Genomic DNA, 16,569 nt, shown 5'->3' on the forward strand with positions numbered 1-16,569 from the left:
TACCAGTTAACTGGTATATTTCATTTTATATATTTCTTTTTAAGAGACAACACTACTAAAAAAAGACACTCCACTGCATATGCCTCTCCCTTTGGGGAGAGGATGAGAAAACAAACAACACATGACACGTGTTCTCGTGCTGCTTAATGTACTACTGGAAGGAACTCAGATTGATAAGCATGGTATAAAAACCTATATAGATAAGACTAGAATAAGCATTTGTCATACCTCTTTCAAAGGAAGGAGCCTTTAGCAGTTCTTTATAAAATGAGTAATAAATGGCACTGTCACCCTGAAATGTAATTTCTCTTTCAAGTTCCTAAAAGAAAATCAAATAATTAAATCTATAATTACCTCCTATATTTCTTCTCCTAAAAGACCACATATTTTTAGATAAGCTAGCTTTATAATATAGCATGTGTATATAACTGCAAATCTTCACTGCACCCCTTTCATATATATATATATAAATAAATAAAAGTATAGACCCTGATGCTGAGAACCAAAGTGAGTTGGGAAAGTCACATGGGAAAAATCAGTGGATAAGATTGGCTAGGCTCTGTCCTCCCACTCCCACTATTACAGCTGTTCTAGCAGCACTCAGGTTTTCCCACTGCAGTCCCCACTGTTGCTGCTTTAGTGACATGGGCCTGGTTTAAACTGTTCATATTCAGACATTATTTTGAAATGCTCAGAAAAATGTTGGCAGCAATGCAAGTGACACAAGAAAAATGGTGATTTTAAGTTTGGAGCTCAGCAAAACTAAACAGAATTTCACAGGATAGAGAAAAGGCACTACTCTAATCCAAGGGCTTACTCCATACAACATAGGTGTTAAAGCATCTCAAAAAAAGGTCACTAGAATCTTATACAAAGCCTTAAGCAACATAAATATAGAAGTCACTACCACCTGTCTGTAAAATTATTTGCAAGGACAACTTAAATATCAACACTATAGTGCAGCACCTTTTGCCATTATAAAGCAGGTAAAACTCATCACATGGCTGCAACATACCTTTTAAAACTTCTAGGTTATTTTAGTCATAAAGAATGTTTTCTTAATAAGACAAGCACAAAGCTAGTTAGTGTGCTGATGCTGTCAAAACAAAAAACATCAGATGGAAACCAGTACAGCTTGTTTGGATGATTACATACTAAAATATATACATGGGGTATAACAGCTCTTCTCTTTGGATTCATTAATTAATATTTGCAAAATGCCTGTAAAAAGCATTATCTGCATTTTACCTATGGGAAAACAGGAACACATGAATAATGCAGGATTGGAGTGCCAGTGCTGTCTTCCTGTGGGGACAGAGTGGGGAAAGGCAGATGTGCATGTTGCTGCTTTCCTTTACCTGGCTGGGGGAACAGCACTGTATGCATGAGCTTCCTGGAGGCTTTCCCTATTGCTCCCATTGGCTAGAATCCAGCCAACGGGAGCAGCAGAAGGCCATGCCTGGGACTGGCATGGGGCACAAAAGCAAGTAAGTGCTCCCCCTTTCCCTCTTGCCCAGACCCTGCAACCTCCCATGCATCCCCATTAGTCATCCCCTTCACGAGATCCCCCCCAGACACATCCAGTCTGCTCCTGCACCCTCCCTCCTGACCAGACTCTACACCCTCCCTTTTTCCTGCTCCCTCCCTTATTTTTGGCCCCACCCTAGAGCTTGGGATCCCACAGAATCCACTAACTCTGGAACCCCAGAAGGTTAATCTTAAGCCTTGAATCTGTCCTCCCTGCCCATCCCCCCACCATGGGGCACCAGGGGAGTGAGGTTGGGGGCCACATTAGTGAAGGTTGGGAGTTTTTAGGCATGTGGTGGTAGTTTTTTTTTTTTGGGGGGGGGGGGGGACTGGTTCTTTTTTTGTGGACCCTGACTGACTGATTTTTTTTTCTGTGGGTTAATGGCCCCCAACCCAAAAAAGGGCCCCTAATATTTTTACTTTATTTAAGATAAAGCCTATCCAACAAGGCCCCAACTGGGGCCCAGACCCCATCTGGCTGCAGCATCCTGTCCCCAGCCTCAATCCTGGGGCAGGCCCTGCGGTCCGGCCTAGGAACGTAAAAGAGTAGTCAAATGGACTACTCTCATTCTCTCTCCTCCCTCTATTAGAGGCACTAAGAGGGAGGGGGAGCAGGAGCCGGTGCTAGGGGGAGTCGGCTCTCAAGCTGGTTTCCCCCAGCACTGTCTCCGTGGTGCCGTCTTCCACCCCATCGCCCGTGCTGCTGTCTGATGCAGCAGTGGGGGGTGGGGGCTATGGGAGGCTGCTCCAGCAGCAACCCCTGTCTGAGGGGCGGTCCCAGCAGGGAGTTGGGACTCCCCATAGACAGGGGTTATTGGATCCAGCGCGATCCGGACTGAACAATCCCAGCTCACGCTGGGTCCTGGAGCTTCCCCCGCTTTGTCTCTGCAGTTTAAATGTAGTAGGAGCTGGGCTGCCTGCACACCTGGCTCTTACTACACGTGGACTGCAGAGCCACAGTGAGGGTAGCGCCTTCCCTTATACAACTAATTGTGTAGCCAATACATATTGTAATGGCTACTTGATTACCCAGTTAACATCCTTAGTCCAGCCCCCATCTGGCCATAGGAAGGGCTGGTGGCTGTCCCCCTCCTGCTGCAGCGATCCCGTCCCAGCCCCTTGTCCAGTCACTGTTGCCTGGGTGCAGCAGCCCAGCCCTGGCAAGGTAAAGTAATCCAACCCCTTCCCCCCCACATACTCTATTTCCCACCCCCAGCATCCTTCCCTGCCTCCTGATCCTCCCACACACCCCAGCCCCTGCCCTCAGCCCCTCATACATCCCAACCCTGACTTCTGCACCCCCAGAAGCACAAGTCCTATTAAATAAAGTCTGTGAGTACGATGTTTCATTTTTGCTATTAATCATCATGTCAATTATCAATAATATTAATTTGAATATTTTCAGTCATTCAAATGGGCATTCTTATACTGCTCTTTGCTGACCACTTGTTCTGATTTTTTTTGATGTAGTTTGGCTCTTTGGTTTGAAAAGGTTGCCAACCCCTGAGCTATGACCTGTTTCAGAGCGGGTCCTTTTGACCACGGCCTCGCGCGCGCATTGCCCATTCTGCCACACAAAGGTCCCTCACAGAAAACGTAGGCCACTGACACACTCTGAGAAAGCATAACTTGTAAATGCACAATGCAGCTTTCAGTGAATGGAATTTAACCTTGTAGGCATCTAAGAACAGGGAGGTGAGCATGAAAAGATAGAGCAGAGCTGCAAGAGATAAATAAGACTCTCTTGACCGGTCCTTGAAGGTAGGGAGGTAGGCATAGGGAGATAAGACACAACTGCCATGCACACTGACCATGCCCGCACCCGGCACTGTCCACGGGGCCATCAGGCGGGCATCATGAAAAATCCTATAGGGCCATATTGCACATTACCTCATTACCAGCCTATCAGGCCCAGCCAGGGAACAGACCCTAATAATGTACTGGACATCAGGTTATGTTATAAAAGACCCTCAACCCCTTTGTTCAGCGAGGTTCCGTGTATTGAGGGCATGTGTCTTTTTGCCCGGCTGAAGGATTGATCACTCTGAGGCTGCCTCCTCACCCTTCGAGTCAAAGATAGGGGTGCGGAAGTTCTGAGCATGCTCTGAGTTCCAGTGTGTCTTTACGCTGTTATCGTTGCTGGATTTGTAAGTATTGCTTAAATATATTAGTTACTGGTTTAGTTAATAGCTGAATTGTGTTAAGTTCACTGTGTAATTCTGTAAAGTGTAACTGAGTTCTATTAACCACACTGTGTAAATTGTATAATCTCGTGTTGTGTAGTGGTGTATTAAGGCCAAGTATAAGTGTTAGAAATAGAAACCCAGGAGTTGTTAAGTTGTAGAGGTAAATTAATGACTAACTCTACCAGCTGCCCTAAAATAACCATAGCGGGGCTGGCTGTGGACGGAGTTTTTATTATCATTATATTGACTTTGTTTTTGTATTTTTTGCTGGCATGCTGCGCTGCCTTAAGCAAATTAGAAATAGTGATTTAATATAATCGAATTATAATCACAAAGTTTATAATCAGTTAAGTGCAGTTTGGTTCAGTTTTTCCCTCCTGTAAAAGCACTAGGCAATTACTTCTTAAAAACTCGTTTTAAAGTCATTTGGTTTTTATAAAAGAATCATTTTTGCTTAATAAAAAAATCATTTGTTTCACTATCATCCAGTAGTTTTCACTGGGTAGTCAGCTTTAGCCCCTAGGGGCTCCCATCACATCACCAAACCAAGTTGCGACATGACCTACAGATCTGAGTGCTGATAAGGGATTTTGAGATTTCTATTCTAAATTTTGATCAAAAAGGGTGTCATAAGGAGGAGGGAGAAAACTTGTTCATCTTGGCCTCTGAGGATAAAAAAAGAAGCAATGGGCTTAAACTACAGCAAGGGAGGTTTAGGTTGGATGTTAGGAAAAAGTTCTTAACTGTCAGGGTGGTTAAACACTGGAATAAATTGCCCAGGGAGGTTGTGGAATCTCCATCTGTGGAGATATTTAAGAGTAGGTTAGATAAATGTCTATCAGGGATGGTCTAGACCAGTGGTCTCCAACACAGTGCCCGTGGGGGCATTTGTGTGCGCCCGCCAAGTGCTCGGGGCTGTCCTGGCCCCGGACACATGGCACTTGGACTGTGCCAGAGCCGGCCTTGGGCACATGGTGAGCGCTGGCCCCGGGCACGCGGCGAAGTGGCCGCCCGTGCTCCGGGCGTGCGGCTATGGGGGGGGGAGGGGAGAGGGACACCGTCCTTGGGCACGCGGCGAAGCGGCCGTCCGTGCTCTGGGCGCACGGGGGTGTGGCATATGCACAGCCCCGCCCCCTGGTACGCGAGTGTCCCTGCCTTCTGGTGCGCAACAGGTGAACAGCCATGCCCCCCTGGCGCCCGGCGACGTCAAATGGTTGGGGACCACTGGTCTAGACAGTACTAGACTGGTCCTGCCATGAGGGCACGGGACTGGACTCGATGACCTCTCGAGGCCCTTCCAGGCCTAATATTCTGTGATATGCTCAAGACACAAGAAAGAGTTGGGGTCAGCTCTGGAATTAGAACCGAAGAAGTTTCTCATGTCCAGAAGCAGATAAAACAGGTCTCTTCTCAGAAAGTTTGCAATCTAAATGATTAATTTTAAATGAGTGAGGATATAACAGCCACCAAAATGGGATGAGGAAAGGGCAAACATACATTACATCCACCATTATTCAGTTACTCTTTATGGCATATGTACATGTGGGTGGCTCAATTTTAGAATTTTTTCATAGTAGATAAAATATTATGTAGGGCACTGCAGCAAGAAGTCAGTTTCAGGAATGATATGAATGAGCTGAGGGTGGCTTCTCCAAGCGACTTTAGAAGGCGGTTCAAACCATAAAGACCAGGACAGAAAATGGCATGAAGACCTATGTTAGAGGAGCCAAAGGAAACTAAGATTGGCATTACTGACACAAAGGATACAAACAAATGACCTCGTCACAAATGTAAACAAAGGATGCATGATTTAGGGATTTGAAAGTAGGAACAAGGAGTTTCAATCTGACATTCTCATTAATGGAGAGGATTAAAAAACACAACACAACACATGACTTGAGAACTACTCTTTTTTACCTGCCTGCTGGAAAACCAGAATTTCCGTTCATGGTATGTTGAGAGATATACTGCATACATCATCCCACTAGTGACAGCTGCGACACAGCCAAAGAAAAGCTTTGCAAAACGTTGAAATAAGACATCTATGAAAGAAGAATAAAAAGCTCAAATATGCCAGAGAAATACAGCACTTGTTAATATGACAACTTTTTTTTAAATCAGTTCACTATAACTAATTTACTTACAATTCAGAAAGTTAAGGCCCTTAAAATTAACCTAATATTTCATTACAGACACATGAAGAAACTATATAACAGAGTTGCATTCCTTAAAATGGGGATTTTATCCCTCAGTCCTCACTAATGCTGAAAAGGAATTTTATTGATAAATACCTATCCATCATGCTGAAAATTTATGCCTCATATTAGCAATCATAATTTCCGAAACAATCTAGCAAACGAAAAACATCCTAGAGAAAAAACAGACTGAACTTCGGATTTTATTACATCCACTGTAACAGATTAATACAGGCAACAGAGGCTGTTAACAGGGAGTTTGGAGAAGGAGTTCTCCAGATAAAGGAAGAAGCTAATACAAGACCCTTGAGGGAAGTGGCTGTCTGTAGTGTGTGTTTGTGGTTTTCTTGCTATGTGTTTAGCTTGTGTTTCGCTGTTTGGTTTTCTCTCTTCTCCTTTCCCTCCTCCCACCCCCATGGAGAGTGTGCTGTGGCCGGCAGGTGGAAGCTGTGAGCTTCTAATCAAGGTTTGAAATCTAGAAGCCTCTGCTCATTTGTTGAGCCTTAATCAGTGGAAGGGTCTATCAGGCAGTCCAGGGCCTTATAAAGGTGTGAGTCAGCCACCAGGGAGCTTGCAAAGAGGGGCTGTTAACAGGGAGTTTGGAAAGGGGGCAAGATACACTCCCCAGTCTTTACAATCTTTTCACTATACTCCTGCCCTTCAAAGAGGCATTTAATAACTGAGGAATCTCTCAGAAGGAAGGCAGGTATGGATGGTGATAGATCTGCTGTCGTTACCTGCACATCATGTGCCATGTTTGTTTTCCTCCCAGAAGAAAGAAAGGATTTCATCTGTACTAAGTGCAAGCTGGTCACCATTTTGGAAGAAAAAATTAAAAGACTTGAGGCCCAAGCATCGACCCTAAGTTTTATCAGAGAGGATGAAGACTTCTTCGACAGAAGGCAACCTTTAATCCTGCAGGCACAGCAGGCTGAAGAGCCCGTCAGAGCAGTAAAGGACAAAGAAGAAAATTGGCAGCATGTAACCTCGAGAAGGAGAAGGCAGCCAACTCAGGTATCCCCCATTCCTGTAGAGGTAAGTAAGCCACCATCAGGCTCTCTCCACAGGCACTGCGGTGGAGAATGCTTTGGCAGGGACCTCTCAGGGAAGAAATCAGAAGGGAGCACCATGTACTGGAAGGCATGGGATGAGTAATCCTAGGGATGGGGGTTCCACAACCACCTCCCCCAAAAGACAACGACGGGTGGTGGTGGACTGGGACTCCCTTCTAAGAGGGACTGAGTCATCCATCTGCCATCCAGACCTGCTATCTCGAGAAGTGTGCTGCTTACCAGGAGCTCACATTCATGATGTGACTGAGAGTCTTCCAAAAGTGATTAAACCTTCGGATCGCTGCCCCTTCCTGCTTCTCCATGTAGAAAATAACGATACGGCCAAGAACGACCTTGAGCGGGTCACAGCAGATTATGTAGAGCTGGGAAGAAGGATCAAGGAATCTGAAGCACAAGTGGTGTTCTCATCCATCCTTTCGGTTGAAGGAAAAGGTCCAGGTAAGGATCGTCGAATTGAGGAAATAAATGCATGGTTGTGCAGGTGGTGTCAGAGAGAGGGCTTTGGTTTCTTTGACCATCGGACTCTGTTCCGAGCACAAGGATTGTTAGGAAGAGATGGGATCCACCTAACCAAGAGAGGAAAGAGCATCTTTGCAGGTAGGCTTGCAAACCTAGTGAGGGCTTAAAACAAGGTTCGTTGGGGGACAGTGACAAAAGCCCTGAGGTAAGTGAGGAAGTCAGACACTGGGAAGAATCACAAGGAGGACCCCTGATTCGGATAGAGAAAGTAGGGAGATCAAATGGTTACATAAAGGTGTTTGTACAAAAACGCGAGAAGCCTGGGAAACGACAGGAAGAATTAGAAGCCCTGGCCCAGTTGAAGAACTATGATTTGATTGGAATAACAGAGACTTGGTGGGATGACTCGTGTGACTGAAGCACTGTCATGGAAGGGTATAAACTGTTCAGGAAGAACAGGTGGGGGGAAAAAAGGACGAGGAGTAGCATTGTATGTAAGAGAGCAGTATGATTGCTCGGAGCTCCAGTATTTAAATTAAATTAATGGAGATTGCCCATCTCCTAGAACTGGAAGGGACCTTGAAAGGTCATCAAGTCCAGTCCCCTGCCTTCACAGCAGGACCAAGTACCATCCCTGACAAATTTTTGTCCCAAATCCCTAAATGGCCTCCGCAAGGATTGAACTCACAACTCTGGGTTTAGCAGGCCAATGCTCAAACCACTGAGCTATCCCTCCCTCCCCTTTTCTCCTTTTAGAGGGATAAAAGATTGTTGAGAGTCTATGGGTTAAGTTTAGAGATGGAAGCAACAAGGGTGATGTAGTTGGTGTCTGCTATAGACCCACTGGATCAGGTAGATGAGGTAGACGAGGGCTTTCTTTGGACAACTGAGAGAAGCTTCCAGATCGCAGGCCCTGGTTCTCATGGGCGACTTTAGTCACCTTGACATCTGTTGGGAGACCAATACAGAAGTACACAGACAATCCAGGAAGTTTTTTTGAGAATGTTGCGGATAACTTCTTGATACAAGTGCTGAAGGAACCGACCAGGGGCCATGCTCAGCTTGACCTGCTGCTCACAAACAGGGAGGAACTAATAGGGGAAGTAGAGGTGGGTAACAACCTGGGAAGCAGTGATCATGAGATGGTAGATTTCAGGATCCTGACCAAAGGAAGAAAGGAGAGTAGCAAAATATACACCCTGGAATTCAGAAAAACAAGACTTTGACACCCTCAGAGAACTGATGGGCAGGATTCCCTGGGATGCTTACATGAAGGGGAGAGCTGGCAGTATTTTAAAGAAGACTTACTAAAGGCACAGGAAGAAACCATCCCGATGTGCAGCAAGAAAAGCAAATGTGGTAGGCGACCAAATTGGCTTACCGGGGACATCCTTGGTGAGCTTAAACACAAAAAGGAAGCTTAAAGAAGTGAAAACTTGGGCAGATGACTAGGGAGGAGTATAAATATATTGCTCGAGAATGGAAGGGAGTTATCAGGAAGGCGAAAGCGCAATTGGAATTGCAGCTAGCAGGGGAATAACAAGATTTCTACAGGCATGTTAGCAATAAGAGGATCATCAGAGAGGGTGTGGGGCCCTTACTGGATGAGAGAGGTAACCAAGTGACACATGATGTGGGAAAAGCTGAAGTACTCAATGCTTTCTTTGCCTCTGTCTTCATGGACAAGGTCAGCTCCCAGACAAATGCACTAGGCAACGCAGTATGGAAAGGAGGTGGACAGCCCTTGGTGGGGAAAGAACAAGTTAAGAACTATTTAGAAAAGCTAAACATCCACAAATCCATGGGCCCGGATTTAATGCATCTGAGAGTACTGAGGGAATTGGCAAATGTCATTAAGGAGCCTTTGGCCATTATCTTTGAAAACTCATGGAGATCAGGAGAGATCCCAGATGATTGGAAAAAGGCAAATATAGTGCTCATCTTTAAAAAAAAAAAAGACAATGTAGGGAACTACAGACCAGTCAGCCTTACCTTAGTTCCCAGAAAAATCATGGAAGGGATCTTCAAGGAATCCATTTTGAAGCACTTGGAAGAGGGGAAAGTGATCAGGAATAGTTAACATGGATTCATCAAGGGCAAGTCATGCCTGACTAATCTGATTAGCTTCTACGATGAGATAACTGGCTCTGTGGATATGGGAAAGTCGGTGGATGTGATATACCTTGACTTTAGCAAAGCTTTTGATACTGTCTCCCACAATATTCTTGCCAGCAAGATAAGAGAATATGGATTGGGTAAATGGACTGTACGGTCGATAGAAAGCTGGCTAGATTGTCCGGTCCAATGGGTAGTGAACAGCAGCTCTGTCTGGTTGGTGGTCGGTTTCAAGCAGAGTGCCCCAAGGATCGGTTATAGGGCCAGTTTTGTTCAACATCTTTATTAATGACCTGGATGAGGGGATGAGTTGCATCCTCAGAAAGATCACAGATGACACTAAGCTAGGGGGAGAAGTAGATACGCTTGAGGGCAGGGATAAGGTACAGAGTGACCTGGACAGATTAGACGATTGGGCCACAAGAAATCTGATGAGGTTCAACAAGGACAAGTGCAGAGTCTCGCACTTGGGATGGAAGAATCCCAAGCATTGTTACAGGCTGGGGACTGAATGGCTAAGTAGCAGTTCTGCAGAAAAGGACCTGGGGATTACAGTAGTTGAGAAGCTGGATATGAATCAACATTGTGCCCTTGTAGCCAACAAAGCTAGTAAACCAAAGAATCTTCCTCAAAATAATGTACAGTAGACTTCCGATAATCCGGCACCCTTGGGACCCAGGTGGTGCTGGATTATCAGAAATGCCGGACTATCAGGAGGTACTCTGGCAGGGGCGGGTCTCGTCGGAGGGAAAGCGGGGCAGGGGGCGGGGTGTGCCTCTCTACTGCCGGGGGGGTGGGGGGAGAGGCAGGGGAAGGTAGGGGTCGGTGGGAGAGGGGGAGGGGGAGGAAGAGGGGGTGAGTTAAAGTACATTAACTGCGTGTCGGCTGTGGATCCAGCCGGAGTGACTGTAACTGACCAGAACGTCCTGAATGCGGCTGCTTTGGCACACCCTCGCCCCCTCCTTCTACCCCTCCCCCTCTCCCACCGACCCCTACCTTCCCCTACCCCCCCCCCCCCCCCGGCAGTAGAGAGGAAAGTTACATTAAGTGCGTGTCGGCTGTGGATCCAGCCGCAGTTAATCAATTACTCTAACAACTTGAAGCAGCTGCTGGAGCACTTCCGGGTTGCAGTTGGTGCCGGACCATCAGGCGTACCGGACCACTGGATGCCGGACCACCGGAGTTTTACTGTATATATTTTAGAGAGTTTCTACATCTGTCTGCAAAATCCATTTGTTCACAAACTCCTCCTAAACGGTAAGAGATAGGAACACCAAATCTGATATGCAGCTTCCTGTTACCTTAACTTAAAGCAAGGCAAGGATTTGGCTGTGCCAGGAAAACGGGAAGTGCCTCGAATGGGAATGTCTTCCGGTGTACGGAAAGAAAGGGGGCCGAGAGAAGGGATGCTATAATGTAGAGTAATCACTGGGAATAGCTGCACCAGCAGGAGAGTGGCCAGCTGGGGATGAGGTCTACTTGGCCAGCCACTGCACCAGTTTAGTGGCCCCTCTCCTCCAAAGAAGGCCAGACAAGCAGGGAAGGAGCTCCCACCAGCTCCCCCCACTCAGGGAAGGCCAGAAACCAGGTCTGACACCCTCACAAAGTAGAGGTCCATCTCCCAAGGAAAGGCCAGGTCTGGGAATCGTGGCCTGGCCAGGACAGGCTGCAGGCGGGGGCAGCTAGCTGGAGGCTGAGGCTGGCCTCTGGACCCTCCCCCACTCACAGACAGGCTTCAAACTGGATCCTGCTGGAGGCCAGGGCCAGTCTCCAGGACCTTGCTCCCCCCCAGACCAGCTGCAGGCTGGGGTGGGTGGCAACTACTTGCCAGGGCCTGCCTCCAGAGCTCTGCCACCCCCCTCCTCCGCCACCAAACTGCTGCAGGGCCAAGAAGCGGGTGCAGCTGGATGCCGTGCTAGTCCCTGGAGTCCCACCCCCCAACAGGCTGGTGGCAGTACTAGAGGTCGGGGATGGCCCATGGAGCCCCAGGCTCTCCCTGAGAAACTGGAGGCCAGAGCTGGCCCATGCAGTTTTGGCCCCAGGAGGAGCTGCCAGCTGGGAAACGCAGCACCAGTCCTCTGGAAGGAGCTGCTGCTGCAGCAGTGCCACCCTCTGCCTCCCCGCCCTCACTCCTGCACTCTACCCCCTTTCCCGAGCCCCGCCACTTGCCTCCCCTTGCCCTGAGTTCCCCTCAAACACCAAAGCCTAAACCCTCTACCCCCTGCCCTCACTCTAGCCCCCCTCCACTTCAGCCCTGAGCTCCCCCAAGCCCCCCAGCGCCCTACCCCACACTCCATTAACTGAGCCCTCCACTCCTTGACATAACTCTGGCACTCCCGACTTCCTTCCCTCAGCCTCCAGACCATTTGTTGTTTTTTTCTGTTACAGACTAACTTGCCTACCCCCTGAAGCTCAAATCTTCCTGGATTGTCAAAATCGGTCCCCATCTGGAAAAGGCTGGGAATCGCTGAGTTAGAGGCTCAGGGCTCCATGCATGGAGCTGACTGGGAGTGGGGTGGGGGGGGGGTGATTAATCACCTGTGAAGCTGTGCTGCTGTGCAGTTAAAAGAGAACACTGCCTCCAACCCTCTTAGCCCCCTGCTCTCACTCCTGCAACCCCGCCCCCTTTTTATTCTAGCAAAAGACAGAAAAACTGGAAATATTGGCTACCAACAAGACCTATCTAACATTTGAATTATTTTTCTTCTTTTATTCAGGCACACTTTTTTCCTCCATTTTTTTGAAAAATTAAATCATTTAAATAAAGCATGCACATTTTCCTTTTTATTTTGCAAAAAAAACACAAAAACATTACTTTAAAGACCTGAGCAACACCGGACATATCTGCTTGTTATTCAATAATTGTAATTATATTTACTGTACTAAAAACATAATTCCATACAGTTTACACAGTTTTAGAACACTAAAAATGAGAAATTAACAGAATATGCTGCAGCTTACATTTTGGGGATCTTCCCAGGTTTGAGTTTTCTTTGTTTCTCTCATCTGGAGCCATTTTGTCAGTTTCTGTGCAATTTTGCTTCTTTCTTTGTCGCAAGTCTGCTGCCCCTTAAGACAATCCCAGAAGTTATTGCAATATATATTATATGTTTTAAGAAATCGACACAGCATCATATATTAAACTAAACTAAAAAAAAAAAAAAAAAAATCTAGTAGCACCTTAACTTACAGACTAACAAAACATTTGTTGTTTTTTCACTTTTTCCTGTTACAGACTAATGCGGCTACCCCTCTGAAGATAATATATAAAGTTATTGTTATTGACACAACCTCACACCAGGTATATTTAACAAAAGGTCCCATTAAAAAAAAAAGTGTTATAATCAATTTTCTACTTTTATACTGAATATACAACTAACATAAAACAGGGTAATATATTTATTACATCATGAGATCATTTCAAGAAGTCATTAAAGATTGCTTTGGGAACTGTGATGTCACTAGAATTGTCACTGAAAGTTTAAATTTTATTTCATAGTGACTTTGGCATATAATGAAGAAAGCAGCGTGTTCACATTAATGGATTCTAAGGATGTTAAATATTGACTAATTGAAGAGTAGCAGTTTGCATCGACTATTCGATTAGTCGATAGGGTGATTCTGCCTTTGAAGAGTAGCAACAGCCATAGGGCTGTTGCTACAATTCAAAGGCAAAAGTGCTGCCTGGAGCCCGGAATCAGCTGGGGTCTCCAGCCGATCCCAGGCTCCACACAGCATTGTCTCTTGGAATTAGTCTGGCCCTGGGGACACCCCAACTGCCACACTGCACGCGGCATTTCAAAGCAGCATTGCCACATGGAGCCCAGGTTCTGGCCCCAGGCTTCAAGCTGCGCTGCTACTTTGAAGTACAGGCAGTCCCCGGGTTACGTACAAGATAGGGACTGTAGGTTTGTTCTTAAGTTGAATCTGTATGTAAGTCGGAACTGGCGTCCAGATTCAGCCGCTGCTGAAACTGATCAGTTTCAACAGTGGCTGAATCTGGACGCCAGTTCTGACTTGCATACAGATTCAACTTAAGAACCCCAGGCATCCCCAAGTCAGCTGCTGCTGAAACTGATCAGCGGCAGATTCCAGGAAGCCCGGGGCAGGGACTTCCTGTAGTCAGCCACTGGTCATTTTCAGCAGCTGCTGACTTGGGGACACCTGGGGCAGAGCAGCTGGGGTGCTGCTGGGTTGGTCCAGTGGCGCCCAGAGCGGCGCTACGGGACCAACCGGCAGCGCCCCAGCTGCTGTACCACAGGCGTCCGGAGCAAAGCCGCGGAGCACAGGGGCAGCAGGACAGCCCAGACGCGCCGTGGCTATCCTGCTGCCCTCGGGCTCCGTGGCTTTGCTCTGCTTTGCTCCCCATCCTCCTGGTCTGCAGACCAGGGGGACAGGGAGCAAAGCGGCGGAACACGCGGGCAGCGGGACAGCCCAGATGCGCCGTGGCTATCCTGCTGCCCTTGGGCTCCGCGGCTTTGCTCTGCTCTGCTCCCCCTCCCCCTGGTCTGCAGACCAGGGGGAGGGGGAGCAGAGCGGAGCACGCGGCCAGCTGACAGCCCAGACGCGTCTGGGCTGTCAGCTGGCCGCGTGTTCCGCCGCTTTGCTTCCTCTCCCTGGTCTGCTGGAGACCAGGGAGAGGAAGGGCCCCGTTCGTAACTGGGGATCCGACATAAGTCGGATCCGCGTAACTCGGGGACTGCCTGTATCCCCTCTCTCCCCCACCTCCCTTTGCTGCTTCTTTCTGATAGAAGCAATAAGGGGGAGGAGGGGGTAACTAGTTGACTAGCATATGGACTATCTGATAAGCATTTGCTTATTGGATAGTCGACTAGTCCTTCACATCCCTAATGGATACCAACATGTTTCTGTTCTCCCACTGGTGTAACTTCACAGACTTCTGATTTACATTAGTGTAAATTAGATAAGCATCAGGCCCATGTTGCTTTTTTAAAAGAAGTGCCTGTTACTACTACTTTTATATAGTTATTCTGATCCAGCAACATCTGTGGTGGTGTTCCTGGACCAGAAAGTGCCGACAGCAAGAAGGTGGCCTGCCGGAAGCAGCAACAACAGGACCAGTGGGCAGGGCAGAGGGCCCAGCAGAGTTGGCAGCCCTGCTGGAGTGGCGACAGTAGGGCTGGCAGCAGCGGAATTTGACCGGTCAGCTGGGGAGCTGGGAGCCCAGCCAGGTCTGTGGCCCAGCCAGAGTAGGGACCAGAGGCCAGCACTGACTTCCCCTTGTCTAGCAAACTCCCTCATTCAGGACCAGCCAGGTCCTGAGGGTGCTGGACCAGTGTCAGCCGACGGTCCAACGTGTAGTAAAAAAGCCAGGTGTGTAAAGGCGGCACATAGTAAGATTATAAGCCTGGTTCTGCTCTCATTTTTGTAGAATCAATGTTTTCCAAAAAAAAAAAGTAAGCCCAAGCCTTATCCTGTAGATTTTACAATCCAAAGGGCAAACAGGCCAATTGATGCATATAAAGACCTCAAGGGACTATTCTGATGCATCTAGTCTGACCTACTGTATAACACAGACCACAGAATTATATGCAGTAATTTGGGGGTTCAGTTAGATCATCTCTTCTAAAAAGTCATCCAATCGTCACATCTTTTTTTGCAAACCTTTCCAATTACTTTCAGTGTAAAAATTTGCACTTCTTTACAGTTTAAGTTTGTCTAGCTTCAACTTCCAGTTATTAGACCTAGAAAAACAGGAAAAGGATATAACAGTACAAGTAAACAGTTCAAACCGGTGGCTGGTCTACTACAAAACATGTTTTAAATTATATTTTTAGCATAATATATAAATTATCCCTAATTAAACACAATCTAATTTTTTTTTTTTTAACTAAATGAAAATTTTCCATTTACTTCAATGGGAGGAGGTTTAGGAATATGATTGATAAAAAAGAATTTGGAGCATTCAGATTTGATGATCTAAAATCGAAATAATAAATATAAACATAGTTAGTTCCCACCTTGCATCAAAGGCATTTAAAAAAACATGTTAAAAACCACATGATTTATGCTTATACAATATAAAAAGGTAAAATCTACATGTTCGCATGACCAATAAGTGTTGATATTTTAAAAGGAAATCTTAGATACCTTACTCTGTAATACTACCTATTACAAAAACACTAACAGTAGGGTACTACCACAACTAGTGCCAAAAATACATATGTAGGCAATGACAACAGATGCTTGTAGTAAAATCTAAATTTATCAGTATTTACAGAAAATCACAAAAGGAAAACTTAAAACCTCCAATTCTGATATAAATACAGATTAGTTAAAGTTATCTGGACATTGTTTTTTTCAATTGCTCAAGAGAGTCCAAAATCAACAAACAAAATATACAAGTATGTTATTTTTGTTTGATTTGCAGATGCCTTAAACAAGAAAACGAATGTTGCGGATGCTTCTCTAAGTCCTTTTAATTAAGTGAAATGAAAGCCAAGAAATGTGACAACTAAAAATAAGTTCTGGATGTTGATTTTATGACACAGCTTCTAGCTCCTCCACATCCAGCAGGCAGCTTCTCATCTTAAATGACCACTTCATAGTGTCCCAAGGTTCCCAGTACAATTGTCTACAACTTTTAGTTAAAGACCTTCTCTATTCAACCTTCTGTGCAGACACAGCAGGAAGGCTTTGCATTAATTGTTTATAAATCGATTATAAAATAAGAGGATTAAGTTCATTTATAGCTCAGAATTATTTAATTCGTTTACATGTGCAATGCCAAGAGTGCAGATTTGACAAATAAAGATAGCTCTCACGTCTGGATACTCAGCACCATCCACCAAAACAATGTATTTTTTGATACTTTTATGCAACTGTAATGACTAGCATATAATAATCATCAAAGCTTTCTGGTTTATCCTAAAAATTATAAAATTATGTGCAGTTACAGTCCAGCCCTTTACATTCCCTGCCAGCTTTTGTGATTTTACACTATTGTTCTGGTTCCTTTTTTTGGGGGGGGGGAGGAGAGGGGGAGGGAGGACG

The 16,569-nt window shown here is 46.1% G+C and overlaps 1 protein-coding gene across 5 annotated transcripts in view; it reads right to left on the reverse strand.

Moving 5' to 3' along the window:
- The window catches only part of DPY19L4 (dpy-19 like 4), a 200,474-nt gene that overhangs the window by 61,020 nt on the left and 122,885 nt on the right, over positions 1 to 16,569 (reverse strand). For all 5 annotated transcript variants that reach the window (XM_075920362.1, XM_014579001.3, XM_075920363.1 and 2 more), the window contains 3 exons: positions 12,517 to 12,624; positions 5,631 to 5,755; positions 229 to 319 (listed from right to left, as the gene is read on the reverse strand). In XM_075920362.1, the coding sequence (XP_075776477.1) occupies positions 229 to 319; positions 5,631 to 5,755; positions 12,517 to 12,571 (271 nt within the window). In that variant the 5' untranslated portion in view covers positions 12,572 to 12,624. The remainder of the gene's footprint in view (positions 1 to 228; positions 320 to 5,630; positions 5,756 to 12,516; positions 12,625 to 16,569) is intronic.

Source organism: Pelodiscus sinensis, chromosome 2, assembly GCF_049634645.1.
Source record: "Pelodiscus sinensis isolate JC-2024 chromosome 2, ASM4963464v1, whole genome shotgun sequence".
Taxonomy (NCBI): domain Eukaryota; kingdom Metazoa; phylum Chordata; order Testudines; family Trionychidae; genus Pelodiscus; species Pelodiscus sinensis.